General features: G+C 42.4%; 1 protein-coding gene across 1 annotated transcript in view; it reads right to left on the bottom strand.

Annotated features, from left to right (window-relative positions):
* Positions 1-13938, bottom strand: part of IFT140 (intraflagellar transport 140) — a gene marked incomplete at both ends in the record, with an annotated part of 76648 nt that overhangs the window by 44718 nt on the left and 17992 nt on the right. The window contains 9 exons of the mRNA XM_079542971.1: positions 912-1105; positions 4191-4322; positions 5413-5560; positions 7988-8115; positions 8574-8691; positions 10180-10307; positions 11119-11210; positions 12901-12973; positions 13309-13512. Of these exons, the coding sequence (XP_079399097.1) occupies positions 912-1105; positions 4191-4322; positions 5413-5560; positions 7988-8115; positions 8574-8691; positions 10180-10307; positions 11119-11210; positions 12901-12973; positions 13309-13512 (1217 nt within the window). The remainder of the gene's footprint in view (positions 1-911; positions 1106-4190; positions 4323-5412; positions 5561-7987; positions 8116-8573; positions 8692-10179; positions 10308-11118; positions 11211-12900; positions 12974-13308; positions 13513-13938) is intronic.

Below are 13938 nucleotides of genomic sequence, written 5' to 3'. Positions count from 1 at the left end.
GCTCCTCTGAGCACTTCCTGACAGATCTGAAGGGCTGAGCTGTGAATGTGAGCTGTGAATGTCACAGACTGCACGACGCTGTCGTGTTGCTCCCAGCCAAAACACTGCTCCTCTTTGCTGTTATTTTCACCATAGTTCGCCACACTTAGAACGTGATCATCAAGCTGGCTCTTGAATTCTGTTCTCAAACTCAGTTCTGATGCGATAAGAAACTCACCCCCAACTGCTACTCTGCATCATGTTCATAGTCAGCAACCCTGTGCAGAGACTGATGCTCCAGAGCAATTTATTGTTCTAGACTATCAGCACAGAATACCTTCATGCTGACAGAGTTTCTTCTAACAGTAGGTTTGTAAAAACCAACTAAAATTTGTATTCACTCGCCTGCATTACTTCCTGGAAAAGCTCTACCTTTCCTAGAAGCAACATGCTATGATTAATTGCAGGGATTTTTAAAAATTAAACTATTTGAATATTTAAAAGACATTATATTATTTCTTCTAATATTGCAATATCCGTATTATAATAATGTACATTTAAATTTAAAAATCAGCTATGTGGTCAGTAAATTTGTAATACTTGGTATGACTGTGAGTATTTTAGATGTATAAATAAAATTATGAATGTTCACTCTCCTCTGGTGATAAGGCAGAATTTGTGCCAGGCACAGGGGAAGGTTACTCATCTGCCCCCAGTCAGTGATCAAAATCTGCGGTTCACAGTGCCTCGTGGACAAAGAATAAGCAGAGTTTACATTAAAAGTCAGTAAAATAAAGATTTCATCTTTCTGAGAATGAAAGGGAAAATGAAATAAAAGCAGTAAGTGAAATTAAGAGGATCAGAATGTCCTGTCAACTTTCATTGAAAATATACTGCACTCGTAAGGAAATGCACACAGATACACGCTGTACCTTTTTATCAGCTTGATGGACTTGAACGCCTCGTCCATGTCCCCAGCAGTCAGATAGAAGCTGAAGTTCAGCATGGCATCCCGGGTAGCCTTATCACAGTCTCCTAATCCAACGAAATCTCTCATGGGTCGTCTGGAAGCCATCTGCAAAACCTTTGAGCCTGACTCCGCTTGTCCTTTCTCGGTTTCCCCTGGCTAAAACGAGCACATTGTCATTTAGGTATCAAGGAGGATGAAGTTTACTCCTTTCAGTGTCCAAATGTTAAATTTCCACTGCAGTGCCAAGATTTCTATTTCTACAAAACCACGACCAGTCGTGACAATAGCCACAATATTTCTGATCTTCCTAGAAAATACCCCAGGACATGAAATGTCACAGACGAGCTTAGCGTGCCGTGAGTCAGAATGAGCAACCAACAATTCAGGACAGGCAGCTCAGGGGCTTTCAGGAGGCCACCCAGAAGAGGCAGCCATGGTTCTAACAGCTGCTATCGTAGTCTTAGCTGTTAGTTCAAGTCTGCAGATTTCTGAAAGTTTCAGACAAACGTCTCTGGGGTTTGTTTCTTCTGAAAAATCAATCTGCTATTCTGGAAGTTAACAATAGAGACCAAGTTCATTTATTCTTGCCTTCATGTGAAGGTTATAAATATTAAATCTCAGATTCAAGATGTTCCCCATACAATACGTAGTTCTCGAGCCTCTAAACCTTTGGTAATAACCTCACTGGTCACTGAAAACCACCCCAGAGGGGCTTTGTAAGACAATAAGAATCAAGTCAATCACCAGTATGATATTATCTGTCTAGAGTGTAAGGCAGCCATTTTCACAACCCAATAGCAAAAATCATCCCAGTCATGACACCGAATTTCACATATACCCCATAGCAGCCTTATAGTAGAGGAAAGCATTAAGAGTTGCAGAAGCCATTGCAATGTAGTATTTTAAATGCACTATTTTAAAAATTATTAGGCGCAGTAACAATTCAGGATAGACAGCTCAGGGGTTTTTAGGATGCCACCCAGAAAAGGCAGCAGATTCTAACAGCTGCTAAAAGAAACCAAAAGCACATTTTGGTTTGACTACAGTTTGGGGAATTTCTGGAATCAGGAAAGATACTACAATAAGAAGAAACGATGGAGTGAAACTCAGTCAGGCCAGACTTCTTCACAAAAGCACACATGGCTGCGGTGGGCCCTGCCACCCCCCCACCCTGCCCTGGTCTGAGCCCCAAAGCTCAGCTCCCCAAGGCCCATCTGTGGCCATCGGCGCCTCCAGGGATGGGCACCCACAGCTCTGGGCAGCACTGCCAGCACCTCACCGCCCTTTGAGTGAAGGATTTCCTCCTAATACCTAACCTAAAGCCTCTCTCTCAGTTTAAAACCGTTCCCCCTTGTCCTACCGTTATCAGACTATCACCATCAGCTGTTGCATCAACTGGATTTGTTGTATTTAAAGCACACTACCCCTCTAGAAAAACACGGTTCCAAAATGAACTACTAGAATCATAGAATCATAGAATCACCAAGGTTGGAAAAGACCTCAAAGCTCATCCAGTCCAACCGTTCACCTATTCCCAATAGCTCCCACTAAACCATGTCCCTCAACACAACATCCAGCCTTTCCTTGAACACTCCCAGTCTTGGTGACTCCACCACCTCCCTGGGCATCCATTCCAGTGCCTGACCACCCTTTCTGAAAAGTAATACTTCCTCATGTCCAGCCTGAATCTCCCCTGTCGTAGCTTGAAACCATTTCCTCTGGTCCTATCATTGATGACACGAGAGAAGAGGCCGACCCCCAGCTCACTACAACCTCCCTTCAGGAAGTTATAGAGAGCAATGAGGTCTCCCCTGAGCCTCCTCTTCTCCAGGCTGAACATTCCCAGCTCCTTCAGCCTCTCCTCATCAGCCCTGTGTTCCAGACCCCTCACCAGCTTTGTTGCCCTCCTTTGAACACGTTCCAGGGCCTCAATATCTTTCTTGCAGTGAGGGGCCCAAAACTGGACACAGTACTCGAGGTGCGGCCTCACGAGTGCTGAATATAGGGGAACAATCACCTCTCTGCTCCTGCTTGCAACGCTGTTTCTGATGCAGGCCAGGATGCCACTGGCCTTCTTGGCCACCTGGGCACACTGTGGGCTCATGTTCAGCCAAGCATCAATCAATACCCCCAGGTATACTACATAACAATTTAGTCACAAAGCTGCATGTAACCCTACTGAAGGAAGGAAATGCGAACAAGAGAAAAGCGGACAATGAAGCAGAGCTGAATATTACAGTTAACAGATACTTACAGATTTATAGACAAAGTCCCTCCAAAAAATTAACTAATGGCAGCAATAATCCACACAGATGGGCAGAGAGAAAAACAAGAGAAGCAGTATCAAAGTAAAATAGCACAAGTCATGGTGAGGGAAGTGTTATGTTAACAGAGTGGAAAATGCAGCAAATCTTCGATGTTTCAAACTGATGGGAAAGTAAGAGAACAGCTCTAACAGCTAAATATATTTAAAGTGAAAAAAGTATCTAGATAAAAGTCTCCTTGTTTAAATTAACTCAGTATTTGAAGTTCGGTTCACATAATTGCACTGGTCTGTTATTCAGAAGAAAATCATGGGATTAGAAGTCACATTAAGTTCCTAAAATGCCTTGGCAGAAGAAACAAAATAGGTTCCTCTACAAGAAGGCTGCAGGAGATTTCATTATAATCACAGATCTTAACTAAGATACTCATGTCAGAGCTTAACCAGAAAACCAATCTGTAGAGAACAGGCTTAACTTTCTCCAGTACACATGGCATTAAGGTACAGACAATTTTGTCTTCATGGTCGAGTTTCCAAGATGTTACAGCATGCAATTCTAGTGTTTGCAGCAAGGATGCAGTGTCAGTGCAGAGTGAGCATTCTCACTCTTTGCTGTGCTGTGGGAAGTAAGCTCCACGCCAACAGGAAGCAGGCTGCTGCTGCTGAAGCTAGCAGGAACTGTCTGCTGTTATGGGATGTGCAAGCCTGACACACACCTCAAATGCAGAAGAATGGTGCCTACAAAACAGTGAGGTTTTGCTGCTTTTGAGCACCTCCTTAGTTGCAATGCCTGGTGACTACAGTGTCTGTACATCTCATCCAGTTCACAACACCCAGGAAGAATATTAACTTCATGTCACTGCTACAGCTGCCACTGGATTTGCCCTACTTATTGCAGGCTTTTGGTTACGTTTGAACCCTACAGAATGAAAATTTGGAACCTATGGGAAGGGAAGGAATTGTGAAAGATGCCCTCACCCTTTTTGCAAAGTAAAAATGTGGTACATCAATGCCCAGAAGAACCTCACACGATGAAGGCAGTGGGAAGCTGTCCTGAAGCAAAAGGCCATGTTCTTCAGTACTGAAGAATGATACGACCCAAACATCCACCTGGAAAAGAAAGTCGAGAATTGTTTTGTTTTTATGATGCAACATCCTCCTCTCGTTTTGTTTTTATTTTCCATTCTCGGTTGGCAAAACCTTCTCTCAAAAATAATGACATCCATTCTCCCACACCTGCTGGAAAGAGCCGAGCCACGCACTTCCTCCCTGCAGTGAGCTGCCAAAGATTCACTCTGCGTTTCAGACTGTTCCTACTGCAAAGGGCCCTCGACCTCTGCATCTCAGGAACTAACTGCATCAGTCACAAAAAGAGAAGCCCCAGGCTACAGGCTGATGTTCCACAGGTCTGTCAGATCCCCTCGTTTCCAGCATTTTTTAAACACAGCATTATTTCTGGTCCAATTTCAGCAGTTCACTGCTTTGGGTTCCCAGGGAATGCACCAACCATTTAAACACAGTCTGTGTAATGGCTGACTTATTCAAGTCAAAAGACAAGCATCTATTTCCAACTGAAGTTTATCAGACTTCTCATTTCTTCAACAGTAACCACAGCAAAAACTTCCGTGGAATAGGGGCCAAACATCCAGTTACACTCCTTTCACACCCTTTTCTTTTTCAGCTTTACATGGAAACATTTTTGCTTCTTTACACAAGGAATATTAGGTTGAAGTGTTCTTTTTTTTGCTGGAAGACCCTAGCAAGCTACTTTGAGCCATCCCTATTCCACTCTTCGTAATATCACTTTCTATGTTGACCTTCCCAGAATCCTTTTTACAGCCAGTTCAGCCAGCAAAAGAAACAAAGCTTTCCATCTCTAAATGGAAAAGAATTGACTAAAATTATGCACAAATCAGAACACTAATTGAACATGGACTTTTTAAATTAAAGGAATATTTAGGAAGACACTTCTACAGACAAATTTTTAAGGGCTACTGCAAGCATGTCAGCAGGTTAAGCAGGGAATGGTTGCTGAACTGATGAAAGCTCTTTGCTTGCATTGTTTCTGATCTATAAAAACTTTCAATTTTTCTACAAGATGATGCACACAACTACTTCTGCAGTTTAAAAAAATACCAATGATTTACTGCTTGGTAGGGAAAACATCACGTAGAGCAAGGAGAAACAAAACCAACCGTACCGTGCTCTCAGTCTGACTGTTCTTCTGACCTGGGGGCCGTACACCTGTTTCAGGAGCTGTTTCACATACAAAAAGTCTCGGTTCACTGCAGTCCCAGAAATGGCAAACAGGGATGTGATTGTGCAGCTCTGGATACTCCACAACAGACCTATCAAAAACGAGACACACAGAATCATAGAGTCACTGAGGTTGGAAAACCCCTCCAAGATCACAGAATCACAGAATTGTAGGGGTTGGAATGGATCTCCAGAGATCATCGAGTCCAACCCTCCTGCCAAAGCAGGTTCATCCAACGTAGATTATTCTCTGATGAGTTTACTAGTTTTGATTTCAGGATGCTCTAAAATGAAGCTCTGATAAGTGAACCATTCACACAGACTCTGCTACTCACGAGTCAGTGAAGCTGTAATACCAGCTTGTAGTGGCCTCTTATGGGCTGCACAAGACACTGCACTTGAAAACAACTTTCATTACTCACATTTGCCTAACTGACAGGATTTGCAATGGGTTGTTCACTCTACTTTGCAGTACTGAAAACCACACCATAATTTGGTTTGCCCATAACACCCAGTTGTTGAAAAGGACTAAATCACCTTCTATTCTAAGGCTGTTACTTCTTAAGAAAACTTCATTAAGAAAAATCACTGTAAAAACAAATAGAAATTTCTACCCTAATGTTCCACTGTATTAGAAAGCCCAGTTGACTGCATTTGCTCTCATTGCTACAAGGATTTCCAACGTGCTGTGGTGTTTGCACACTGATAGGCAGCTCAGCTCCACCATACCACTCTCTACTTCTTCCTTCTCTAAAGGTTAGGGGGGAAAAATGAAGAAAAAGCTCATGTATTGAAAAAAAAACAGGGAGATCACTCACCTATTACCACTATTGGTAAAAGGCTCAGCAGAAAGGAGATTAACGCAGCTTTTTGCCTACTAATAGCAGCTTAGAGCAGGGAAGCAAAATCAAACTAAAAATACCTCCCTTCTTCATCCACCCTCTTCTACCTCCTTCCCCTAAGGTTTGCAGTCAGTCCATAATGCTTTGTTTCGTTTCTGCTGCTCTTTCCTCCTTGCTCTCTTACCCTGCTCCAGCATGAGGTCCGTCCCTGGGATGCTTCCCAAACTGATCCTTTGTGGGCTCCCTTTGGCAAGGAACACCTTTCACTCAGCTGCATGTTGTCTGAAGAATCATCACCTCTCCTCATGATTTTAAGCTTGCTTTACATGGCTTTTTTTGGTACTCCTTAGTTAATGGATCGGGAGAGTCAGGAATGCAGGTTGATTGGCTGCTAATGCACCAGTTTAGTCAAACTAAACTTGTGAGTGCCAAACTGGTCTCTATCATCTTTTGATAGGTCTTAGAGAATGAGAGGGATGTCTGAAGACTGGAGAATATCTAATGTCACTCCAGTCTTCAAAAAGGGCAAGGAGGAGGATCTGGGAAATTACAGGCCAGTCAGCCTCACCTTCTTCCCTGATGACGCAACTTGTTCTGGATGACATCTCCAAGCAGTTAGAAAAAAAGATGGTTATCAGGAGTAGACGACATGATTTCACCAAGGGGAAATCATGCTTGACCTATCTGGTAGCCTTCTGTGTTGTCACCACTGGCTGGGTAGAAGAAGGGAGAGCGGTGGATTTTGCACTTCAGCAAAGTGTGACAGTCTCCACAACACCCTTATAATGAAGTGTGGGATAGGAAATGTGGGATAGATGAGTGGAGTGATGGGTGGATAAATAGGTGGACTGGCAGAGCTCACAGGGCTGTGATCAGTGGCACAGAGTATAGATGGAGGCCTGTAACTAGTGGTGCTCCCCAGGGGTTGGTGCTGTGTCCAGTCCTGTTCAATATCTTCATAAACAGCTTGGATGAAGGGATAGAATCCACCCTCAGAACATTTGCTGATGATACAAAGCTGGGAGGAGTGGCTGCACACCAATGAGACCTGGATGAGGCCACATCTGGAATACTGCGTCCAGTTCCACATTCCTCAGTCCAGAAAAGACAGGGATCTCCTAGAGAATCCAGTGGAGGGTGACAAAGATGATCAGGGGCCTGGAGCATCTTCTGCACAAAGAAAGGCTGAGATACCTGGGACTCTTCAGTCTGGAGAAGAGAAGTCTTAGGGGGGTCTCATTACTTTCTAAACATTTAAAGTGCAGAAGTCAAGTCAATGGGCAAGACCCTTTTCAGTGGTGTGCAGCAATGGAAGAAGTGGCAGTGGACAAAAACTGGAACACAAGTTCCATACAAACACCTTTTTTACAATGAGAGCAACTGAGCCCTGGAACGAATGGCAAAGAGAGGCTGTGGAGTCTCCTTCACTGGAGACATTCAACACCTACCTGGATACTTTCCTGTGTGACCTACCGTAAGAACCCTGCTTTAGTAGAGGATTTGGATTTGATAATCTTCAGAGGTCCCTTCCCACCCCTACAAATCTGTGATTCTTGAGAAAACAATTAAACGGCCTAAACTCCTACACAGAGTAACGCCAGTATCAAGATGTTGCTCATCTTCACAGGGCAGATTACCTTAAAGTCTCAAGTAATAATGCTCAGAATTGTTACTTACCTGCCAGTACCATGCCCAGAAGAAAGCTTATCTCTACCAATTCCTTGTTCAGCTTTGAAATCAAAGAGTGTAACTTTGTCCATTTCAACATCATAGAAACAGACCTTGGAATCAGTACTCCCATTTGCCTACAAGAAGGCAAAAAATATTGCTGAAGCACACAGTTAAAGAAAAAGGCTGACAGTTTGGATAGTATGTTTATCTCATCTGATCCATATTCCTATGGTTTCGTGTACTTGTAATCATACAAGAACATTCTCTGCAAGGAGTATCAGAAAATTACCTGGTGTTCTTCTATTCTAGCAAGTTTGCTTTGGATTTCTTTGAAATGCTACAGAACAGCTTTTGTACTGAACTACTGCTCTCATTGCTGTGCTCTTCTCAGAAGTACAAAACCTTAACACAGCTTAACTTAAGCATTCAGCTACGTGCTTGCTGTGCGCTTTGCAGTCCCAGTGCAGTGCACAGAAGTTGAAGGTTTATTTCTGTGAAGTTAATCTTGCATCTTTAGGAACCATCTTGACCTGTACACCAGTCTGTTAACTGGTGTTGAGGCCACAGGGTGCTAAATGAAGTTTTGCCTCACCTTGCTAACAAGGATGCTGACTTTACTGCCGTTAGCGTTGCACTTGACAGATGCAATGTTTCCAAGGCCAGGAAACAGCTCAGAGAAATTCTTGCTATTGCAGTGCACTTTTGCCTCTCTGTGAAATGGAACAGACTCAAGTCATACAGTGGCAAGCATGTGACAACAGCTGTTGGCCAAAACATTTTTCAAGTTAAAAAATAAAAAACCTTATCAACAACACCAACAAGTTATTTCTACCTCCCAGGACCATGGCCCCAGACTCTTGCTTCTCCTGCTGTGACCTGCCTTTCCTCTGGAAGTTAAGGAAGGAAAGGCTCATTCCTCAATGAGCTAGCAAGAACAAGCTCCCATGCTTCTCCAGGAATCCAAAAAGAGCAATCCTACCAGAGTTTTAAATACAGAGGCCTGCATTTTGCTCTGCAAGTTGAACAGTACTATAATGTTTAATATAGCCTTTCAATGAAGTTCAGCATATGGAAAAAACACTCTGGAACAAAAGAAAAGAAAAATCACTGGGAGTGGGGGTTCATTTATGTCGTACCAGTTGCTTTCCAACTGTGCGCAAGTCCCAAAAGACTGTCCCATCTCTGAAGAATCTCATCACTTCTACAGATACAAACCCAGAAATTATTCAGCAAAGAAAACAAACCTCATCAATCTAAAGAATGTAACAGAAAGAAGTGAGAGTAACTCAGACCCATAATATGATTCCATACAATAAATCTTTGATTCTGTAAAAATGACATTCTTGGGTTACGTTTGGACTTCTCATTTATTTTAAGTCATCAGTTTTAGCTTTAAAATTAAGATGTGTACGTTTGGACTTCTCATTTATTTTAAGTCATCAGTTTTAACTTTAAAATTAAGATGTGCTATGCTGTCATCATTTGAGAAGGGGTGTCAGGGGTATTATCATTATTAGCCACGACAATTTAACAGGCTACAGATGAGTTCAGCTAGTAGCTTTCACTATCAACAACCATAACCAATCTAATGCCTGCCCAAAACTAACACCTTCAAATTGTGTCCTATGTCGTATGTAGGCAACTTCAGTCTAGCAGTTCTCTGGTCACAGTACCTGAGAACAAAGATTATTTTGCTCTTACAGGTAATTTGGAAAAACTTCATCATTAGAAATCATTTTTTGAATTGAACATTGTGTCAGGCACATCCTTCACGTGCCACAGCAGTTTGTCAGAATGGGAACACAGCGTAAGTTGAACAAAATTAAATAAACCTCTCACTTAACCTAATCAGGAGAAAGAACAGCATTCTATCTATTTCTATCTTCTTTCCTGTAGCTGCCCTGCAGATACTGATGGGCCGCTCTCAGGTCACCTCACAGCCTTCTCTTCTCCAGGCTGCACGTCTTCCATAAGTTCTCCATCCTCTTTAAGTTCCTACATTCTTTGTTCTGTGACTTACCCAATCATTCTATGATTCTGCTCTTCCCTTGCTTCAGAAATGCCATCAGTTCATACAGATTGCACGTATTGTCTTGAGGTTCAAAGAGGTTATTGCTTTTCAAAGGATCTAAGCCAGCTAAAGATTTCCCACCCCTCACACACAAAATGAGCAGATTGTTTTTAAGGCTTGTTGGTACCTGCGAGAGAGATCGAAGATTTTGAAGTGAGCCAAATCAGTTCCCACAGCCAGGAAGTTTCCACAGACATCCAAGAGGCACGGATTCCCCTCTGCTTCAGAAAACACCAGAAGCTGTTTAACTGTTCCCTGAGAAGAAAAGAATAACACTAGGTTTGGACGTTTGGGTTTAACTAGGAGGGATTTTATTTTGTCTCTAAGCCAGCCAATGAATCTCTGTATTAGACAAATCACCATCAGCAAAATGAAAGAAACTGCTCTTTACACAGACTTCAAAAGGTCTCACAGTCTGCTTCAGGTTGAAAACGAGATGTGTGGTCTCCAAAAGAGTTCAAATTTTTCTTGTGTTGGCCCTTTGATAACACACCTTTTTTCATTAAAGAAGGATGCATGAATACAGCTCCCTCAACGTTCATTAATATGAAGTTGGAAAAACAAATAATGCATACATAAGAATGGAATCATTCCTTAATCTGACAAAACCTACCTTTTCTTGAATATTAAATAAAATCATACATCAGAACTATAAAGATTTTATCTCTCCCTTTGGTTATGGTTGACAAGGATAAGCTACAAGCTTTAAGTGACACTCCATAGTGAACACACAATATGCAGGGGATATTTTCATCCTCTCAATATGCACTATTTTCTATTAGTAATATGTATTTGTATGCTAACAATTTAGATCCTCATAAGCAGTCTGGTCCTTAAAGAATTCTGTTTTCTATCATAAATGCTTGTTACTGTTAGCTGAAGTGTAGTAGCTGTTAAATGTGACACACTAAAGAACTCAAATTGTAAAAGAGCTCAACAGGTTTTTCCTGTGACAAGAGTACAGTCAGCAGGTTTGCACAACTTCCTTTTATCTTCTAAACTGCAACATCAGTCTCTGAAAAACAGTGAGATGAATTCCTTGCTCTGAGTTTTCATCAGCTCTTACCTGCCAGGTACGAACTTGGACCCGATACGGCTCAACTGTGTACAGATTTTCTCCATGCACTGACAGAACTGGAGAGTCACAAAGAAAAGAGCCTGGAACGATCACAATAAAACCATCATCACAATAAGCAGATGGCTGGGACTTCTGTGTGTGTTTTGGTGTTTTAAAAAGACTTGAAATGACTGCTCCCATCTTGCACCAACTGCATTTTACAACTCATGACTCCTACTGGTTCCCAAACTCCTTGGTATTCTGGTCTTCCTCCAGTCTGTCACTACAGTGAAAGCTGGGACTCCTTCTGTGAACAGGCTTTTGTACATTCTGCACATAAAAACAAGCGGGAGAGGATGGGGAAGGTGCTGAAATGGGTGATGACAAAGAAAACAAGTAGTGCAGTATGAAGTTCCATCAAGGGAATTCACACGTTCCTTCACTGAATAGAGGAACATCTGTCAGAAAAGAGTGGTTTTAAAATAGTTTCACTGCTGGGAACTTGGTTATTAAAATACAAAGCCTGAACTGTCCCTCGAGACTTTGGGTAGGATTAATGAAATTTTGCATATCCTGTTTCTCAATGAATGAATATGCAGGAAGAATTCATCACAGAACAAACTAATTTACCTTACCCAGCTGTACATTCAGCAATGTCTGAAACAGCTTTTCCTGACAGCTGACACTAGAACCCACTCCTTCCCCATTCCTGTGCAAGTGCTGTGCAAACATGACTTGCAGATGACACCAGGCTGTGTGGTGCACTCACACACAGCAGGGAAGGGATGCATCCAGAGGGACCTGGGCAAGCGTTAGAGGTGGGCATCTGCAAACATCACGGAGTTCAACAAGGCCAAGTGCAAGGTCCTGCATCTGGGTCAGGGCAATCCCAAGCACAAAAACAGACTGGGCAGAGAATGGGTTGAAAGCAGCTCTGAGGAGAAGAACTTGGAGGCATGAGCAGGCCAAGGCATTTTAATCAAAGACCTTATTTGTAAATCATACAGGAATACCAGCATATTCTGAGGTCAATTAGCATGGTATATCCCAGCACATTTAGTGAATAAAGCAGAGATCTAGGAGCTGGTATTTGAGTTCTGGTTCTGCTGATAACTTGTGTAATTACTGACCCATAGCTTTATAATATAACCTTTCTGTTCTACAGTGTGGGGATATGAAGTCTAATTAACATTCATAAGTGCAAAGTGAAAATTGTTATTATAACATGACAGTTGATATGAATGAAGAGAATGTAACTTCACATTCATTTTGGTCCAAAGAAGGGCAACGAAGCTGTGAAGGGCTTGGAGAATTGCCCTATGAGGAGAGACTGAAGGAACTGGGGCTGTTTGGTCTGGGGAAGAGGAGGCTGAGGGGGGACCTTGCTGCCCTCTTCCAATACCTGAAAGGTGACAACAGCAGAACGTTCTCTTCTCACTGGTGACAGGATGAGGGGAAATGGCCTCAAGTTGCACTGGGGAGGTTTACGTTGGATATCAGAAACAACTCTACAGAAAGGGTGGTTAGCACTGGAATGGGCTGCCAGGGAGGTGGTTGAGTCACCATCCCTGAATGAGTTTAAAATCCATTTGGATGTGATGCTCATGATTTAGGACATGATTTAGGGGTGGGTTGTGAGAGTTAGGGTGTGTGGTTGGGTTGTGGTTGGACTCGATGGACTTTAAGGTCTTTTCCAACCCGAGTGATTCTATGATTCTGTGGTTCAATGATTCAGGAACACAAACGCTTCAACTCTGAACAATTGGCTCATTGCTGTTTTCCAAATCCTACCTGCATTTCTTAAGGTATCTTCTGAGCACTCAAAGACTGTAACTTGCTTCCCATTCCAGAGCACTACAGCATCCTAAAAAAAATTTTTAAAAATGCACTCAGTGTCATCTTGACTCATGCAGTAATTTATGCAGAACCACTGAGATTTTCCACACAATTGCCACCTTTTACTGGTTGCCCTGTATATTAGGCTGGAAGGATTTGCAACTGAAAAAAACTGAAGTCAGTATCCAGAGAACTCCCAAGTCAGTGCACCACATGAAAACCAGCACAATATGATGGCTATGAGCCACGAGAGTACTTCTGTTATACAAATGGAATAACAAAGAATTATATTAAGGACTTGGAAAGTCTGGTCTCTATACTCCTAGCTAGGCAAACAGTTGAGCAAATATCCAAAAACGTGACCTTGGTAGCGAAGACTCCGTTCACAGTCATATCAACATGAAGATTGTGTGTGGCTCCCGTGCTGAAGAAGGTCACATTAAACAGGCTGGGAGACACCTGCACAGCAGCCACTTGCTGATTATAGTGACACGACATGGCCTGCTCACTGAGGATGACCACAGAGCTGATGCTGTTCACTGCCAGGAGGTTTTTTCGGGAGCCCCACTGCGTGCAGGAGCAAGAAAAGAAAGCACAGTGAGTAATTGCATCTGAGACCTCAACAGTCACAACAGCATCCCAGGAGAGATGAGAAGGGCTGCGATGGAATAAACACTTTGTGTCTATATGTACGTAAGCTCAAGCACACATACATGGCACAAAGTCCAACTACAGCCAACAACTAGGAATTATGAGATGAAAATATTATACTTGTTACCCAGCTGCTCAGACTCAGTTTAAGTAAAGGAACTGGTTTTTGTATTAAAATCATTTTTCTTCTTAAGATATTATTATACCACCTTATATTTGAGAGAATCACACTTGAAGGGGTTAATAACACTTTGATTTGTTGCACTTGCAGTATCTTATTTGATTACCTCTTTCTTTCCTGCAGTTTTCATAGCCCTCTCAGTGAGAGCAGTTCACATTCCT

Source organism: Tetrao urogallus (assembly GCF_951394365.1).
Source record: "Tetrao urogallus genome assembly, chromosome: 15".
NCBI lineage: Eukaryota > Metazoa > Chordata > Aves > Galliformes > Phasianidae > Tetrao > Tetrao urogallus.
The sequence above is the reverse complement of the archived record's forward strand: the minus strand, read 5'-3'. Positions and strand labels throughout refer to the sequence as shown.